This window comes from Drosophila persimilis, unplaced genomic scaffold (assembly GCF_003286085.1).
Source record: "Drosophila persimilis strain 14011-0111.01,24,50 unplaced genomic scaffold, DperRS2 tig00000653-arrow-arrow-pilon, whole genome shotgun sequence".
NCBI classification, from domain to species: domain Eukaryota; kingdom Metazoa; phylum Arthropoda; class Insecta; order Diptera; family Drosophilidae; genus Drosophila; species Drosophila persimilis.
This window is the reverse complement of record NW_020825330.1, coordinates 311,961-332,021: the sequence shown is the minus strand read 5'-3', so window position 1 is coordinate 332,021 and position 20,061 is coordinate 311,961. Positions and strand designations below refer to the sequence as shown.

Sequence of the window (20,061 nt, the reverse complement as noted above, 5' to 3'; positions counted from 1 at the left end):
AGTCAGTGAGAGCAAACGATGGGGGAGATCTTGCCGACTTCGACGACACGTACAAGGTGATCCTTGCCACGTAGAGATCGGCCGCTGTTCGGCAGAAATATATGTACATACATATAACTTCCGAAGGAAAACTGAAAATGAAACCAGACTTCAAAATGGACGAACAGGTACCAGGCTATACTACGCGTCCGTTTTCCGTAGGGACAAATAACTGTTTCAATGGGATTGGGTAATTTTAAATATTAAACGAGGGGGAACGTTGTGAGTTGCTGCGGACACCGCAACTCTACAGTTATACCCGATACTAAGTCAGTATGGCTCTCCTCCGGCAGACGCCGCTAATATTAAGCGACACGACAAAGAGTGCGTGCGAGAGAGACAGAAAATCAGTCTGAGCATGACGTCGGACGCTGCGTAGCCAGTGCAAATTGATTTGTTCCTTTTGGCTATACAAATTATCTGATCTGATCCAGATTCAGCAATCTGATAGATATGGTCGTTATCTATGATTCTGCGTTTTTAGTTTTCTCGAATCTGCAATATTGGGGATGCAACAGATTTTCGCACTTTGTGTGGGCGGAAGGGGGTGGGGCGAAATTTTGAGATATACGTTTTATAGTGAGATCTAACAGGAGTGCGGGTACCAAATTTGGTTACTCTAGCGTTAATAGCCTCTAAGATTTGTGGATGCCCCAGATTTTCGTCCTTTGCGGGGGCGGAAGGGGGTGTGGCGAAATTTTGACAAAAAAAAATTTTGGGTCCGATATCACAGGAGTGTGGATACAAAATTTGGTTGCTCTAGCTTTTATGAGTTCTGAGATCCTTGAACTCATATTTTTCAATTGGCAAAACCGACCATGAAGCCTGTGTGTTAGAGAGAGACAGAGCGAGAAAGAATGAAATTGTTTTCTTGATTCTGGCTATAATAATTATACGATCTGGTTCAGATTTAGCACTCTAGAAGATATAGTCATCTTCTACGATTCTGTTTTTTTAGTTTTCTCGTATCGTCGAAATTGTGGATGCCACAGATTTTCGCCCTTTGTGGGGGCGGAAGTGGGCGGGGCAAAGTTTTGAAATATTCTTGTAGCAGTGACATATCTTAGAAGTCTGGATCCAAAACATCGTTGCTCTAGCTCTTATAGTCTTTGAGCACTAGGTGCTGAAGGGGACGGACAGACGGACGGACGGACGGACGTACGGACGGACAGACGGACAGACAGACATGACTCAATTGATTCTGATCAAGAATATATATACTTTATGGGGTCGGAAACGATTCCTTCTGGACGTTACACACATCCACTTTTACCACAAATCTAATATACCCCAATACTCATTTTGAGTATCGGGTATAAAAAAGGCCAAGCGAACGAATTGATTTACGTGATAACTACACATTTGCTACATATTAACTACATATTGGATGTAATTTTGAACAGAAACACCTGAAGGGGATGTGTACGTTTGTTTAAATACTAGAATATACGCAGAAAATAAAAATAAAACATACCGTCGCCCCCAGAATATACCAAAATGCGCCATCTGTTGGTGTTATTAAGAACTCTGGAGTTACAATTTTATAGTGAAACAAAAATCCGCTAGAATTACATATTTGTATTATATTATATGTATACTATATGTTATTAATATGTATTAATATTATTAATTATCTTAATATTGATATTTTCCATTTAATACTGTTCTATATGATAATAAAGTGATAGTACTATACCATACTATTAAAAAAAAAAGTGAAAACAAAGAAATCATGACCTGTGATTGTTCTTTTATGGATCCATATCATAGGTGAATTCCAGCTGCTGGGCGTATTTAACCACTATGTGGGGCACCATCTCTTGCTGGTCATACCTGTGCGCCGGAAGAAGAGTCTGATCCCATTTGAGTTAGTTTCTACACACGGCCGATTCGTTCTGAGCAGCCATCAGCAGCGTTATCCAAGTGACATTAACTACATGACCATCAGATGGCGCCACGTGGTCGCCAACAGGAATCTCTTGAGCATTTTCCCTGAGCTGGCGGCCTACCTGTGTTCTTGCTGCCTCCTTTTGTGTACCTCTGACGTATCCTTTGTTTAATTGCACGTTGCGGCACGCAAAATTAAACAAAAATTCAGTCCTGCCGTGGGGGATATCTTCCCTGGAAATATAATGAAGCGGGTGATGGTGGATGGGAGGATGAAAGAGGACCCACAGCTCAAGGGGCTGGCTAAATTGCAAAAAAATGACAAACGCCCGCCGCCACACCGCTACTCAGCCACACCCTCCTCCTGCTCCTCCTGGGAGGCGGCAGGGAAAAAGTTTTGTCCCTGCTCCAGCAGGGCAGTAGGGTGGTGAGTGTCATATCGCTTGTCTATTGTTCCCAAAAGTGTTTTTATTCTGCCAAGAAGTCCCAAGGCCAAGCTGCTCCATCCTTTCCGCCCTTCCCTCCCCGTCTTTCCGTGGAGACTCCGTGGAGTTTTTCACAGACTTTACGTTTGTTTTATTATCTTTTATTATTTTCTTCTCTGTCTTTGTCTAATTTCGGTTGTATTGTTGTTTCTCTCTTTCTGGCCTTGTTCTCCCCCTGGCCCTCCTGGTCCTCCTGTTCCGTCCTGCTAAATTGGCCGTTAAGATGCTAAAGATGCGGATTTCGGTGATTTACCAAGTTGGTCGCCAGTTGAGCCTGGTCCCATTGTTCTTCGCATGTCGGTTTCCTTTCTGGAATATACATAGTTTGCTCTCGGTCCCTGCCATGCCCTGTCCCTTAGAAGCAGATCCCATTTAATGTGTATTTCTTGTGTGTTTGCGGCGGAAATCGCGCTAATTTCGCCACCTGCTTGGGTCACCGCCTACTCCATTTTAGTTTTTGGGGGGAATGGTATGCCACATAACGGTAGTTTGCGGCAGGGCGACGATAGATGGGATCAGATTGATTGCGGCCAGACGTAAGAGTGGGTGTGGATTCCATTCCAGTTTAGCTTTTTAGGGTTAAGCGGGGGAATGATGTATCCAGCAGATGCGCTTCCCTGATGGGGTCCTCATTTCGCTGCACTCGACGAGAATCCATTTCCCTTATCCGGGGCCACACCAGATTGAGGGAGAGGGAGAGAAAGGGAGGCTTCTCGCTAAGCCGAGCGCTTAAGCTTCATTAGCTGCGTTTTTCTGCGGGCTGCATTTTCCATTTGTCGACCCTTGGCTCCGCTCCTCTCCTCTCCTCTCCTCTCCACTCCACTCCCGTTTTCCTATTTCCTATTCACCCTTTCCTCTACGGTGGACAGTGGACGGTGGAGGTAATGTAACGGTGTTGATTTTCACACGACGCAGCGTGAAATTAGAAATCAACAACATGTCCTGTCACGACCACGCACTGGCTGTGGCAGTAGAAATCAGAGCGCAGAGGGGTGATGGGGTAACTGGATACCGGGTGCCAGGGTCGGGTCGGATCGGGTCGGTCCAGGTCAGGTGTCGTTTTTGGCAAATCAGTTTGGTCTGCCAGCGCTGCGGACTGCATTTTGACTGCTGCTCCTGATGTTCCTCCGCGCTGCACTCTCTGCGGTTCCGGCTCTCGTTTGTCGTCTGCTGCTGACAGACAAAATTAAAATGTCTCTGAATGCAAGTGTCGTGCCCCAGCCATCCTACTGCCGGGCCCCACAGCACCGCAGGGTGGAGGATTGGCCTGTCTGCGTGTCACTTAATGACCAATTTGGCAGGCCCAGTCGGGGACTCGACTCGAATCGGAGCGTGGGGATGCGGATGGGGATGAGGATGGAGATTCCGCTAGCAGCTGTTGCAATTCGCGTTTCGGGTTTTGCCACCGCATTCCTATTCGCATCCGCATCCGCAGCCACATCCACATCCGCCCTGGCATCCGCATCCATCACGTTTGACTTTCGCTGTGATAAATCTTCAAGTCACAGAAATTGGCAAGCAAACAGCAGCAGCAACAACAACAACAACAACAACAACAACAACAACATCAGCAACAGCAACTAAATGGGGCTTGATAAGCACAAATGACAACAGACAGACAGCGAAGCGACAAGGAACAAAAACCGCTAAGAGAATTACAACATGTCGCAGCTTGTACGAAATTTGAATAAATTTCAAATTCGTTCCTCGCGAGCCGCCGACGCTGCCGACAAAAGTTTGCGCTCGGCTACAATTAACTTTTAAGTATGCCATTTCACAGATACCACAGATATCGCCGCGATATAAAATGCTATATTTCGTGCACGGTTCCACCCCAACCCTAGCCCCGACCCCGAGCAGAGTACAGCAGAGCAACCACCTCCCTCTCTCCACCCAGCAGGAGTACGCGGCTGAAGTTGAGGTTGCCAGCAGCAGTTGAGAAATAATTTCATGCAATTTATCATGTCACAGGGAGCACAACAATGAGCAGTGGCAGTGGCAGTGGCAGGGGAAGGGAAAGGGAAAGGGGATGCAGAACGAACTGCAAACACTCTTCTACCCGAAACATTTTACTGGGGCGGTGCCCAGGTCGAGAGCAAATGTATTCAAACGAAAGTGCGTGCGATTTCCGTTTCCGCTCGCACTTTTGGCATCCATATCGAATTTTTGCATAAATACCGCAAACGGTGGAGTGGAAAAGAGTGGACAGGGGGAGACAGCCTGCTCTCTGCTAGTTAATCGCCGACCATTTATCTTGCTTAATGAAATTTGCGAAAAATCAAATCAGGCCCAAAGAACAGAGAATCTTGGCCGTTATTAGCCACAAACTACAATCCGCAGCTGATCCTAGGGATCTGCGACAGAACGGGACAGGACGGGACAGGACAGGACAGAACAGGACAGTTTCTCTGATGTCGTCACGTGGCAGGCCTTGAAGCAACACCGATACCCACAGCCGAACCATCACCACCCCGCAGTGGCTCTTGTCCTTGTTGCCATTCATGACCCGCGAGCGTCACGTGCGCAATTAAATTGACGCATTCTTGACGGATTCTCCACCCACTCGCAGCCATTCTTCCCTTTTGACTTGGGCTAAAGAGCATCCAGGGAATTGGCCATTGACTGGAGAGGACTCCCACTCCCACTGCCACTCGCAACCACAGTCCCACTCCCCGTGCTACCGTGTTGATATCATTAATCAACATGAACAAGATTTCATTCCTTTGTGGCTTGCCCTGAGTTTTTCTTTACAATTGTACAAAGCTTTGATAATAATTTCAAACTGTTGTTGACTATTGTCATATAGACATCGGAATTATTTCACTTTATTACAAGCAGCTATATCTACACATGTGTGTAAATCGATTGATTATATTTTTTGGACAATAATTTAATGTAGGAATAAGCGAACACGCACAGAATGCACCATTGAATGGATATTTAAAGAATCACAAATATTGTTTGCTGGTAAGTCACGAGTATTTTCTAAGAAAACGAGCGGCCGCGTTGTGAGATACAGTATATTGGATGGTTAGTGACCAGAGGCATTCGGGATATACCGACATAGAAAATTGAAACAGTGAAACAACATTTTGTACAATTCGAAATACGTAGTTTCGGATCAGTGAAGCTATTGCAAGTGAATGAATCACATATTCTTCAAATAGTGAAAGCAGTTCAGTTCAGAAGCTTGAAAATGGTTTAAAGACAGTTCACAAGTTACCCATATCCGTTGAGGCGCACATGCGTTGTTTAATTAGTTTTTACCTATTTTGTTTTTGATTTGTAAAGCTGTGACTAGTAAATCAATCACATCTTCTTCTTATATTTTCTGACAGTATACATGAGTACCACTAATCTGATACAAACTAAAATATCTGGCAGCACTGTGAAGTGCATCGGCCTTGAGGTTAGATTAGTAGTAGTAGGCTTTGCCTAATGCCGAAACTTTACTCCTTTCAGCAGTTTGTTTTTTCAGTCATTCAGTTTTCGAGTTTCGGTGTGCAAAGAACAAAAACGTAAATTTGTGAATCTTATTTTGTGAAAAAAACAGCCCTGGAAGAAGCGAGTGAGATTTTTTTTTTTTTTCTCTTTTTTTTTGCTCGTGGTTCTCTATGTTGTGTGTACGTACGTATGTGTGTGAATAAGTGGAGATTTTAACCTGCAAAATCTCTTTGCGACTCGTAGAAATGTCCGTCTGTCTTCCGACAAAAAAAGGCGTTTCGGGGCGTGTGCCCCTGAATGCCCAGGGATCGCGTTGAAAAGGAGCGAAGCGGAAGGGAACGGCAATTGCTTACAGCTTTTTCCACACAAAAGTCTTGCGTGTTTCAATGCATGCGTATGTGTGCAAGTGAACTTGTATGTTCAATGCATGTGACCGCGTGCTGGCAAGCGTACAAGAGTGTATGTATACGAATAAGTGTACGTGCATGTGTGTATAAAAAGCGAATTTTGTATACAAAATTCGAAGCGTCTTGGTGTGTGTATTTCCAGAATTAACGGAGAGGCGAGTAGGGTCCGACTAGGCGAGGTTCGCTCAGCGCTCGAGTGTGGAAGAAAACCACATAGCGTGCGTCTTTGTATATGTGTGAGTGTGTGCAAGTGTTTTTCTTTGCAGGCGAAGAAAATCGTTTTGCATGAAAAGTGTGTCAGTGCCTACAATGTTTTTTGAAATATCGGGATAAAATACTGCCCTGTAGTAGGCCTTGCAGAAATTGTGCATTGAAAGTTGAATGTCACATTTTTGATAATTTAGATTCAGTTTCAACTAATTGTCGCATCTGAATTTTGTTTTCAGGAGGAAATTAAACGACGAAACAACGGAAGACTGATCAGATTCAAGCGCTTTTTCCAGGTGAGTCTCCCCGTCGTTAGTCCTCACTATTGCACTCTTTGACGGCTCTCTCTCTGCCGCTGTGTCTCCGTCTGTCTGGCCACGCGTAACCGTAACTAAACATTTGCATTAGGCAGCAGCTTCCCAAAGTGGTGGCCGCAAAAACCGCTAAACAGAACAGAAACGGCGGCAAATCCAAACAGTTTAAATGACATTTAGAGAGCATGCCAGCGGATCAGGATAAGGGATAGGGCATTCGGCGGGGATTGGGGGATTTTTGCTTGTCGGTTAAATAAATTTTGCGGCAAATCGCAAAATCGCCAAAAGGGCAATCCACCCGATCCCTCTGGCTGCTTCTCCTCCTGCGATCCCGCAATTGGCAATCGACGCCACAAATCGCGTTTTAAACCCTGCGTGCGATTAGTTTAATTGCCACCGGGGGATGGTATGGGATGGGTTTGGGATGGTTGCGGATGAGGATGAGGTTGGTGGTGCAACAGGACAATGTAACATTTGCATAGCGGCGGCTGACGCGGTCGCGGTCGCCAGCACTCCTGTGTCCTGCCTCCTGTGTGTGCCTGTAGCCTGAGTCCTGTGTCGAGTGGAGACTCGCGCTTAATGCGAAAATAAGGATTAACCAATGAAATTTATAAATGCGCCAGCCCCAGAGCCTGCTCCAGCTCATGCTGCTGTGCATCTTTGCCCCCGCTGCAAATTGAGTGCATAAATTGACCGCACCATCCGTCCGGAGTGGAGAGGATGGGGATGGGGATGGGACAGGCCAGGACAGAGCAATCTATTTTGGATTAAATCAAATCGAAATAAACGATTTTTAATGGCCTGCCACTGTGGCCAAGTGCTGCTCGCCAGTCCTGCCTGCCCTGCTGGAGCTGTTGGCCCTGTCTGCCCCGTGTGGCACAGTGGCAAAAACGAGGTCATTAATTATTTCTTCAAAAGCAGAAGATAAGCCCAGCCAGGACGAGGCCCGGGCTGCAAAATTAACCCCTCCTGCCCAGTTCGCTCCCTGCGGCCGACTCGCATCCTTTTTTGCGTTTTATGTCATTAGCTTAAAACAGAAACCAGAGGCAAAGCCAAAGCCAAAGGATGCAGGACAATGGTCAGTCGACACACACGCTCACGCACACGTACGCACGTCCTGTGTAACGGCTGTTTGTGGCATCAGCCAACAGCTCCAGCGTTATCCCCGACTCGACCTCGACGGCGGCCGCATGTGGCACCAAAAGATTAATTAATCTTTAAGGACTCATTGTGTGCTGTGTTTTTGCCAAGAGCCGAGAGCTGAGACCCCAGTCCTCGCTCTCCGCTCATTAGGACGCTCGGACATTTGGAAAGTTGGACATTTGCATGTGCAGCGAAGCAAAATGAATTTATGGACCATCACCCCTCTAGGGCAAGCGGAGGGCAAAAAGGAGTGGAATGGAATGTAGAGGTATTCTTAGGATGAGATCCAACTTTAACTTGTCCGTTTTTCGAAATGTCCTCTGTAGCACTGCCACGGACACAGACTCCGAGCTCCCATCCTTGAGTCCTTTCTTTGCTAAGCTCAGCATTTGTCACATTCCGCCACTCCCTTTCTTTCTCTCTCTCTTCTGCCCCCTTCTACCCCCTGGGAGCCGCCTCAGGCATTTATTTTGATTAGCCATTGACATTCATTTCTATTTGTTGGTTTCTTATCGTAAGCCGCATCGCCATCGCCATAGTCCTCCCCGCCGCACATCATGTTCATCTTCTCGGAAGAGAGTGACCAGCAAAGCCGCTCAAAGGCGCTGCGCTGCTCATTTATCCATCCATACATCTATGTGTATGGCTGTGGAGGTGGAGAGCTCTATGGGCCTAAAAATTTCTGTGGCGCACAACAGAGGCATGCCACGCATTGTCGCTTGCTCCACGTATAAAATATTTACGGCTGATTATTCGCCAGGTTAATGTCTTTCCAAATGTGTGTGTGTGCATTAAGTGTGAGGCAGGAATGGAAATGGGGAAAAGGTGGTGTTAGGATGGGGGCGGCGGGCACTGGGGGTTACCAAAAGTTATCCTTTGATGCGCTCGGGCAGCATTCTCTCTAATTTATTAGCCAGCATACGTGAATTATTGCTGCGTCTGAGAGTTTTCAACTCTTTGACTTTGATTGGCAACTGGGGATTGCCTTGTGGCAGCCCCAGCCAGCTGGTGGGGGCACAGCGTTAACTGCGAGGCGGCTCAGAGGCTGAGTGGTACCAGCTTTAAATAAGAAACTACGCGTGAAAAGAGAGAGCATCGAGAGATCGGGACATCATGCAGTTGGAATCGAGGGAGAGCGGGATCACCTTCATCCACCTGGCTGGCTCTGATCACTTTTTCGGACTTTAATAGTCAAAGTTTATGGACATAAAGAGAGCGCTAAGTCGCGTTCGGCACGAGCTCGGTAACTAGACAAACACTTTCCGGATAGACAGTTAGACAGACAGACACACGTGGAAAGGAGTTGCTAGAATGTGCGGGCTGTTAAAATGATTAATGATGTGTGCGCGGCATGTACGTTAACGCCCCAACACACACACACAGTGAGACACACACATTGTGGCAAGAGAGGAAGTTACCGGGACAGATGTTGTCATAAATAAAAACGAAGCTGAAAAGAAGATGAAGATGCCCCACGGCTGGAGACGTCGAAAGGCAGGGCAGGGCAGGGCAGGGCAGGGCAGGGCAGGGCAGGGCTGTGGCATGAGGCATGAGGCAAGAGGCCAGAGGAGGGGCTCATGTAAATAAATATACATGTGGGCGCAGTTATTTATGCATGTGTGGGTGTGAGGCGTGGGCGGGTCTCTGTTCAGGCCACATTAATGTCAAATCAGGCGCATAAATTGCGTAAAACGCTCCATTTATTAAACGAAGCATACTTTCTGAGGCGTCTGCCCTGACAAGTGTATTTGCCAGTTAATAAATGTCGAAATAACTGGCTGGGAGAGCCACTCCCATCTCGGAGAAGGAGAACAAGAAGGTGGTGGGGAGCTGATTGCATATTTAAGTGGTGCCTGCGACGCCTCTGCGCATCCTTTTCTCACGGGTCCGCATCCGCATCCTCATCCGCGACTCATGTTTATGAGTCTGCTGCTGCCGTGCCGATTCTGATTTTGATTCCGATTCCAACAATGGCTCCGAGTGCCAATTGTTCAATTCAAAAAGTGGCCTGGTTGATGGCAATTGCCATCAATCGATTTGGCTTATTGTGTTGGGCATGCGGAGTGGGGCATGGGATCCCCGGGACCAGGGATAGTGACAAATACAATCACAACAGTGGAGATTCAGATATTCCCCGCCAAAGGGCTCATAAAAATTGTAAATCGTTTTGGCTTGGATATTTTCGGTCGCAGTCGGCCAGCCACATGCCCTAGCTGTCCGTGAAAGTCTTTTCAAATGTGTCAGCAGCGGCACCCCCCCGAGAGCTTTGCCAAGTCGCTTTTTCCCCGGCTACTCTGCACGGGTTCTGCTTGTTTCGCGTTTTGTTATCCTTTGCAGCTCCACAATTGCACGGACGACGACGTGCTGGGCTCTCTTTCCTGTCTCGCATGTGTGCGTGTGTGTGTGTGTGTGTGTAGGTGTCAAGGGTGCTGTACTGGCCTCGAACCCGCCCCATTCCCCAAGCCCCCAAGCAGGATTGCATATTCCGCTCCTCACGAACATGAGCGCTCGTTAAACGGATGAGTTAAAAGTCAAAAGCCCTAAAGGATTTTATTTGAATTGCGGTCTCGGCGGCCGCCACCGCCACCGCCACCGTTCGACGTTTGCCCGTGTTCTCCGTTTGCTCCGTCTCTATGGCTGTGTCTGCGTCTGCCTCCGCTTTGGTCTCTCTTCACACCTCCCGCAGCACGGCGGCACCCCTTTGTGTGCCATGTTTTATTTAAAGTTTATCTTTGCTGCCTTTTTTCCTCCCCCGCTCCACTCCACTCTGCTACGCTCTGTGTTGCTTCTTCACGCTAATTTCGCGCCAAGGCAGTAAAAAATATGCGCAAAATAAAATGTAGAAAAATATTTTGGCGCAAGATGGAAAACAAAAGGGTTTGCCATCGCTCCACTCCCGCCTTTGCTCCTTTTTTGGCCTTCATCTCGATGTCGGCACGTCGCCGTTTCCAAGCCGTGCTGAAAAATATTTGAAATAATTGCAAAAATGGTTTCACAGCATCAGTGCCCCTCTTGAGAGGCAGGGTGTTTGTGGCATTGCCTTACAAAGTAGAGTATCGTAAAGGGCGATTTCTAATGCGAGGCACGTTTGAGGCTGTGCGTAAATTCCTTTAAACAGGAGCAGACGCGTATCGCATTCAGCCACGCCACCAGCCGATGTTGGGTAATGAAACCATTCAGATTCCCTATCCTCTTTATTCCTTAGCATGACTCAACCGGTGGACAGTTCTTTTTCGTACTGGTCAACCAACCCAGGCGTCGGAGCAACAAGTGAGTATCCACGTGTCCAGATCCATACATCTCATCTAACATCTAATATTCTAATAATCGAATGCTAAACCCAGCAGACGACTCTCGTCCATCACTCCTCGAGACCACGGAGTCCAGTGGGCAGATGTCGCCCTACGCCCCGTCGTTCTATCCCGCCGGCTCATATGCGGCCCAGCTGCTGGCCCACGAGGAGTCGCAGGAGAACGGGAGGAATGCGGCTATACGTGCACAGAACCGCCACCAGGAGCGGACTACCGGCATGTCTAGCTTCTTCAATTCCGCCGCCTTGTCGGGCGATGGTCCACGATCCCCCCAGTCGAGCGGAGGCCCGAACAACTACTTTCCACGTGTCCCCCAGTCGAGCGGTGGTCTAAGTAACATCTTTCCACGTGCCCAGTCGATGTGCGTACGAAATGACACCAATAACAACTCACGTGCCCAACCATCGGGCCACAATTCACGGGCCCAAACAATTAGAGTCACCAATCCCTGCTTGCCGATTACTCGCCACCTCTTAAGTCCGGAAAGAGAGCCGCGCAGGGCAAATGCTACTCTACCGGCGCCAGTCCGTCCAGAGCAGGCTTCTCCGGCCCCTACTCGCACGCGATACTCCACAGATGGCGATCACTCAACGCTGGAGCGGTTGCCTTTATCCGCAGTACCCCATACTGATCCCACTACAGAGTACTGCGCCAAGCTCCTTAGGAACCGGCAAAACGAGTCCTCGAGTAACGCCGCTCGGGTGGATCCAAGGATTCCAGCAGCGAGGCCGCAGTCTTCGATAACGCCGCCGACGCCTACGGCGACGGCGAACTATCCCCCCTTTGAGGAATTTGTCGCGCAGTTAGACAATTGGGACGTACGTCGAGAGGAGTTCATAGGAACGCTACGGAATCTGATGGTGCGCGCCAACGACTTGTTGAAGCCATTGCTTGGTGGCCGCTTCAGCCAGATGACACCCGAGCAGATCGCCGCCTACACCTCTACCATCCTCAACAGTGGGCCACTGCATCCCAGCCTGTTCCTGCCGTTCGTAAGTGTCCACCATCATACGGGAATAATTACCTTTAACGATTGCCAACCCCCTCTCTTAGCATGCTCAGCGACCATGGGAGGGCGACGGCCTTGAACTGCCTTCCAGCCATCCACACAGTCTGACGCCCGAGGACTTGGCCCTAATCAGAGTAAGAATCAATCTCTAGACAATTGATTCTTGAGGAGGACAATCTAATCAGAGTAATCCTCCTCCCTCATAGGCTCTTTGCAGCAAGAAGGACGCCACCACACAGACAGAGTACGATTGCCTCTGCATGCTATTGGGCTTTCCGGGGATCCCGCCGCTAGATCGTCCCCAAGCTGGTCCATTCGCGGGACCGCCATTGTTTGAAATGACCCCGAACGGGCCGCGTCTCGCTCCATTGGGTGATGTATCGCCACTACAACCGATACTGAATTTTGCATCCGAAACTGGAGCAGGAACTCCTGGAGCTGAACTTGGAGCTGGGGCAGGGCTTGAACCGGGCACGGGATTCGCACCTGGAGCAGGATACGGGCAAACCGCAGGATACGGACCTGGATATAGAGAAGGATTCGGACCAGGCGCAGGAATCGGACCTGGCGCAAGACCCGGACCTGATCATATTTTTGGACCTGGAGCAGGATTTGGACCTGCCGCAGGGTTTGGAACTGGCGCAGGACTTGGAACTGGGGCTGGATTCGGACCTGGAGCAGAAAGGGCAGCCGGGGCAGCCGGGACAGGACTCGCACCAGGTGCAGGACTTGGACCAGCAGCTGGCGTCGTACCTGGAGCAGGATTTGGACCTGCCGCAGGGTTCGGAACTGGCGCAGGACTTGGAACTGGGGCTGGACTCGGACCTGGAGCAGATATGGCATCCGGGGCAGGACTCGCACCAGCTGCAGGACTTGGATCTGCTGCAGGCGTCGTACCTGGAGCAGGATTTGGACCTGCCGCAGGGTTCGGAACTGGCGCAGGACTTGGAACTGGGGCTGGATTCGGACCTGGAGCAGAAAGAGCAGCCGGGGCAGCCGGGACAGGACTCGCACCAGGTGCAGGACTTGGACCAGCAGCTGGCGTCGTACCTGGAGCAGGATTTGGACCTGCCGCAGGGTTCGGAACTGGCGCAGGACTTGGAACTGGGGCTGGACTCGGACCTGGAGCAGATATGGCATCCGGGGCAGGACTCGCACCAGCTGCAGGACTTGGATCTGCTGCAGGCGTCGTACCTGGAGCAGGATTTGGACCTGCCGCAGGGTTTGGAACTGGCGCAGGACTTGGGACTGGGTCTGGATTCGGACCTGGAGCAGATATGGCATCCGGGGCAGGACTCGCACCAGCTGCAGGACTTGGATCTGCTGCAGGCGTCGTACCTGGAGCAGGATTTGGACCTGCCGCAGGGTTTGGAACTGGCGCAGGACTTGGAACTGGGGCTGGACCCGGACCTGGAGCAGATATGGCATCCGGGGCAGGACTCGCACCAGGTGCAGGATATGGACCTGCAGCAGGCGTCGTACCTACGGCAGGACTAGCACTTGGAGCTGGTGCATGGCCCGTACCACTAACAGGATGGTCGTATGGTAAGTACCTTTGGAGATTTCAACCTGATGCGCACACGTGCGCATGTGTACGTGTATATATATATATATAAGACTTAGTAACTACATTATCTCATATATGTATGCTAATATATGCCATGTTGCACCTCTTTCTGCCTGCAGCTGGTGACACGCCTCCGCAACCTCATCAGATGCCTCCAGCCTATCCTCCTTTTGGGCAAGCGCCGGCTACCCAAGCGCCATATGGATATCCCAACATCAACATCAACATGCATCCGAGTTCGAGTTTGAATTCGAATCCGTACGCGAACATGTATCAGCAACAGCAAATGCCACCGCATGTGTATCCGCCTGGTCCGACATTTACGAATCAACAAATGAATTTCCTTCCCCCGATGAATGGACCAATGCCGCCACAGATGCATCCGTCAACGCATGCAAATATGTACCCGCACATGGCTCCGCCACATATGCCATTAAACACGGATGCACAAATGAACTCCATCGCGAATCTATATCTCTATCCCTACTATGATCCATACATGAACAACGCGTACTTATATCCGAACATGGATCCTAATATGCAGCCTAATCACCCGAACCCTCACTGGCAGCCACCACCCATGAATCATCATTCATTCTGTGCACATCCATTTCGAGCTCCACCTTCAATGGGCAGACCGATGCTTTATCCAGATCCTGGGTTGAACGCTAGTGGTCACCGTTTTGGTTACCGTTCCAGCCACGGCCACGGCACCGGTCAGTTCCACTTCCACGGCCATGGGCAACCACACGGCCACTGCCACGGCCACGGCCCCTTTAATGGAGAACCGACCAGACATGGATCATACAGCGGACATTCCACCTACAAGAAACGCGACCACCATCGCCAACGCTGCCAAACGCCACCTAACCCACCTGTGGAACAAGACCCCACCGCGGATTTGACTTCCGAAGCGAATTCGGATTCGGACACCGTAGTGGGAGTAGAACCAATGTTGGATGGCGAGGTAACTCTAAAACTACGGATGTCCGACAACGTTGAGATCATAGAGCAAGTTAACTGCACCGCCATAGTGGAAATCGCTGCCGGGGCCAGCGAAAGCGCAGGGTCGGATGGGATCTGCCCAGGATCTTTCAGTGGGGTGACAATCCAGCAAATTCCTGTCAGTAATACCAATCACCAGATCGGCGACAACGTGAGCCCGAGCAAAGACACCAACGAGAAGAGTTCTGTTTGTGCCTCCGACAACAATAAGCCAACAGACCAGCAGACGCAGGCCGAAGGAGAGTCTCGCAGCCAGGAAGATAACCCTGCCAACGTGGGTCTCGATGGTACACGGTTCATGGGCTACGCCGTACACACCGTCGGTGAGGACGACAACTCGGAAGAATCTAATCCCCCCCCGCGGGCCACTCTTGCCAGCCGAGCGAACGGTCCCGTACCACTTGAGCCGATCTCTGTACCGACGAACAACACAGGGCACGACTCTCCTCAGATGGAGCAATCCAATCGGAATATGCTGCCCTGCGCCAATGTGCCGCCGACCGTCATTGATGAGCTGCAATCATCACCGACCCAGGTGGCCGGGTCCGTTGTTCCGCCAAGACTTGTGAGCGGTGAGGACTCTGTAGCTGGAGAAAGTATGGGGACTCGCCCGCCAACATGGCCCTCTCCTCCTACTTTGGATCGCAGCGAGGAGTTCATCGGCCCCAGCTTTGGGGGCATCAATTTCCCCATACACGACAATAATCCACGCAGAATTAGCTCAACTGCCACCACAGAAGGCGACTGCATCAACATACTCAGCAATCTGCGAAACTTGAACTACCTGCCCGATCCAAACGATACCATTACCAGCAATCAGAATGAAAATCGACATGTGGGATCGAACATTAATTATACTTCGGATCCAATGCCGCCGACCGTCATTGAAGAGCCGCAATCATCACCGACCCAGGTGGCCGGGTCCGTTGTTCCGCCAAGACTAGTGAGCGGTCAGGACACTGTAGCTGGAGAAAGTATGGGGACTCGCCCGCCAACATGGCCCTCTCCTCCAACTTTGGATCGCAGCGAGGAGTTCATCGGCCCCAGCTTTGGGGGCATCAATTTCCCCATACACGACAATAATCCACGCAGAATTAGCTCAACTGCCACCACAGAAGGCGACTGCATCAACATACTCAGCAATCTGCGAAACTTGAACTACCTGCCCGATCCAAACGATACCATTACCAGCAATCAGAATGAAAATCGACATGTGGGATCGAACATTAATTATACTTCGGATCCAATGCCGCCGACCGTCATTGAAGAGCCGCAATCATCACCGACCCAGGTGGCCGGGTCCGTTGTTCCGCCAAGACTAGTGAGCGGTCAGGACACTGTAGCTGGAGAAAGTATGGGGACTCGCCCGCCAACATGGCCCTCTCCTCCAACTTTGGATCGCAGCGAGGAGTTCATCGGCCCCAGCTTTGGGGGCATCAATTTCCCCATACACGACAATAATCCACGCAGAATTAGCTCAACTGCCACCACAGAAGGCGACTGCATCAACATACTCAGCAATCTGCGAAACTTGAACTACCTGCCCGATCCCAACGATAACATTACCAGCAATCAGAATGAAAATCGACATGTGGGATCGAACATTAATTATACTTCGGATCCAATGCAGATGCCGTCCTCGATGCTTTTGCCGATTACAACTTCCAATTCCAACATGTTCATGCGGGCCCCGCAAAACACCAGTCCCATAAATCGTATGATGCGGATGCCGCTTCCAACACCAACTGCTGACTCCAATGTCATGCGATTAAATAATATGATGCCGACGCTGATGCCTATGCCCCGTCCAATGGAAATTTCTGAAACTGATCTCAGCGCCGTTTTCATGCAGCCGAGTAGTCTGCTGATACCGAGGCCAATACCGGCTCCGATGCCCACTCCCGAGTCCAATGACATGGTGATAGATGAATTGTCCATGATCCCGCTTCCGCTTCCGAATCCCCAATCCCATATCGTTGTGTCCGATAGTACAGGCGAGAGAGAATTATTCGTGCAAGCCACAAGAAGCCTTCCGCTTCCCATGCTTAGTTCCACTCACAATGTCATGGCGATCCCGGATAATGATCGTGGCGCAAGCAACGATGCCGTGCAACCCGATATCTCTACGAATCCTTCGATTTCAATACCAGTACCGCCCCACATGCCTCTTCCCAGGCCCATTGGCATGTTAATGCCTGAAACGGATCGTAGCGAAAATAACAACGTGTTCATGGATGCCGAGATGCCACTACCGTTTTTGATTCCACCACGTAATGGAATGGGGATGCCATTGCGTCCGGATCGGTCGCCTATGCGTCGGATCTTCTACCAAATGGCGCACAACCTAAATATTTTGAATTTGAACGGGACTGTGCAACCTCCCTCGAGGGAAAATTTCAACATAAACTTTGGCTTTGGCTTGAGTCTGGGATTGCCATTGGATATGGACGTAGGTGTGCCGCCTCCTGACCTGATGCCAGAAATTATACCCAATCTGAACGAGACGTTATCCATCGAAGGAGGAGAAGCAATCGTAATTCCAGATATCGACGTACCAATCGCCCCCGCAACAGAATCTTCAGTCAATTCTACCCATCTTGACCCAATGCTCCTGCCGGTGTTTGAAGAGGAGCAGAGTGGTAGTGATCCATCCTCAAGTGACGAGATCATCTTAAGCACAGAGTCCTCGCCCAGAACCATATCTTCTAGCTGGACGACTGAGGAAGAACGATCCATCACCGGCACAGAATACCTGGATATCAACGGGCCCACCAATACCAAAACAGAATCCCCAGTGAACAACACTACTGACAGCCCAATAGACCAGACGCTTGGGGGAGATCATTACAGCATTGATCATGGTGCCAGTAAGGAGTCAGCAGAGCACAGCCATATTGGTGAACACTTCAGGGAGAACTCAACTGCAATGGGTATGGCGTTGCAGCAAAAGGATAGCAACATTGTTCCGGATTTAACGCTAATGCCTTCGACGACGGAAGAATATAGGAGCAGCATTGATCAGGACTTGACATTAGTGCCTCCGACGATTGAAGTATATGGTAGCAGCGTTGATCAGGACTTGACTCTAATGCCTTCGACGACAGGAGAAGATGGATGCAGCATTGTTCTGGACTTGACATTAGTGCCTTTGACGATTGAAGTAGATGGAAGGAGCATTGAGCAGGTCTTGACATTAGTGCCTTCGACGACGGAAGAAGAGGGGTGCAAAATTGATCAGGACTTGACATTAGTGCCTTCGACGACGGAAGAAGATGGGAGCAGCATTGATCTGAACATGACATTAGTGCCTTCGACGATGGAAGAAGATGGGAGCAGCACTGATCAGGACTTAGCATTAGTGCCTTCGACGACAGAAGAAGAGGGGTGCAAAATTGATCAGGACTTGACATTAGTGACTTCGACGACGGAAGAAGAGGAGTGCAACACTGATATTGACGAACCCATCGCCACCGCAACCACAGTTGACGGGACCATTTACAACCCATCTCTTTTCAACGGATCCATGATAAGCACAGAATCCACGTTTAGTCCCACCTTTTGTAGCAGGACGACTGGGCATGGGCCCACCGATACCAGAACAGAATCCCCAGTGGATATCACTACTGACAGCCCAATAGAACAGACGATTGGGGGAGATCATTACAGCATTGATCAAGCCGCCAGTGAGGAGTCAGCCGAGCAAAGCCATATTGATGAACACTCCAGGGAGAACTCAATACCGATGGGTCTAGCGTTGCAGGAAGAGGATAGCAACATTGCTCTGGACTTGACTCGAATGCCTTCGAAGACGGAAGAATATGGCAGCAGTATTGACGAATCCTCAAGCGAGAGGTTTACTCCACCGGTAGAAAATACCAACATGGATCAAGCAGTAATTGGAAACTGCACTCAAGACTCCACAGAGGATTCCGCGGCTAAAAAAGATATCGCATCCCAGTAAAGACACGTCTAAACAAACACTAACATCTACAGACTGAACAACAAAGCGAGCTTACTAAAGCGGGTTACTATATTTTTAAGTTTATTTTCAAAATTTGTTTGTAGTTTTTATATCTCCATTTGGACTCGTACCACAATATGCCTTTTTATCTGGTGCACTATCCACCATAGGTAAGTTCTTGAGCTCTTTTGTTAAACTCTTAACCAACTCCGATAATACATTTCAGCAGCGAGCAAAAACAAGCGAGATCAGATAGATCCAACCTTTGAGACTGGCACCAGGGACCTGATCCACAATCGACACTCAAGACTGTTCAAAAGAATCTAAATTTGTGTATACTATTAATGTATCGAAACATTTGAAAACCTTTAGAATAAACACCAGACACCTAGCCACTAAAAAACTATTCATCTCTTTTTCTTCTCCACTTAATGGTGAATCATTTCATATTCATTTAACAGAGCGGGAATTGCAAGTCGCGCATTACTCGGGCTCAGATTCTGTACTATTTCGTATGATTATCCTACGCGTATGCGGAACGAAAGGAGCGAAACGAGATGATGAACTCGTTTCACGTTTGGTGGGGTGGGGACACCCCTCACCACCCATACAAGGAAATATCTTTTTACGCCATGGAGTTCTCAAGTGAAACCCTCGCCAGGAAAAGTGTGGAAGAAAACTTTGAACCCTTTGAACTCGCGGACGGAATTTCCGATGCAATGACTCGGCTCGGCTGGGAATGCCCTCGAGCTGAACTAATCGGGCTAATCTTTTACGCTGCTTGCATTTTAAAGCGTCCACGGGACCCTCTCTGGCGGAACTCCACTCCACACCGCGGACCGGGAGGATGTGGTGGTCCCGCATCCGTGAATTTGGCATGCATGCTTACGCCCGCTTTCATGTGTGCCCTGCGCTGCACTCACAGGGGGAATTTGAATGTGAATGTAATTAAATGCACAAGTCAAAGCAAATACGAAACAAATAAAAATTTAAAGGGCAAACAAAGCGCCATTGTTATGAGCCTCAGCACAGTGGAGGCTGCCTATCAGAAACGAAACGGAACCCTGGTCTAGGCTCCTCTTTAGATCCCCGCCTCTGTACGAGTGCTCACTTTCCGTCCGCCCGAGAGAGCTTTGCAAGTAGCAGTAGCCCACAGTTTGACCACAAATTTAACGCTTCCCTGAACCCCAGCCGCATTGGCTACATTTTTAATCTACAATTAACCGCTGCTGCGGTGGGGTGAGCGATTGAGGTTGCATTCGGGGTTTGTGTTGGAGTTCGT

The 20,061-nt window shown here is 49.4% G+C and overlaps 2 protein-coding genes across 2 annotated transcripts; both read left to right on the top strand.

Annotated features, from left to right (window-relative positions):
- The first annotated feature begins 6,707 nt into the window (after window positions 1–6,707).
- Window positions 6,708–13,999, top strand: LOC6601739. The gene is made up of 7 exons (XM_026991234.1): window positions 6,708–6,765; window positions 11,132–11,196; window positions 11,274–12,229; window positions 12,291–12,380; window positions 12,453–12,623; window positions 12,673–13,791; window positions 13,933–13,999. The coding sequence occupies exons 2-6, from the start codon at window positions 11,133–11,135 to the stop codon at window positions 13,741–13,743; spliced, it is 2,352 nt and encodes a 783-aa protein (XP_026847035.1). The 5' UTR covers window positions 6,708–6,765; window position 11,132; the 3' UTR covers window positions 13,744–13,791; window positions 13,933–13,999.
- LOC6601740 lies at window positions 13,942–19,085 on the top strand. Its single transcript, XM_002026762.2, has 2 exons — window positions 13,942–18,949; window positions 19,009–19,085. Exon 1 carries the CDS (start codon window positions 13,962–13,964, stop codon window positions 18,777–18,779), a length of 4,818 nt encoding a protein of 1,605 aa, XP_002026798.2. The 5' UTR covers window positions 13,942–13,961; the 3' UTR covers window positions 18,780–18,949; window positions 19,009–19,085.
- The last annotated feature ends 976 nt before the right edge of the window (window positions 19,086–20,061 follow it).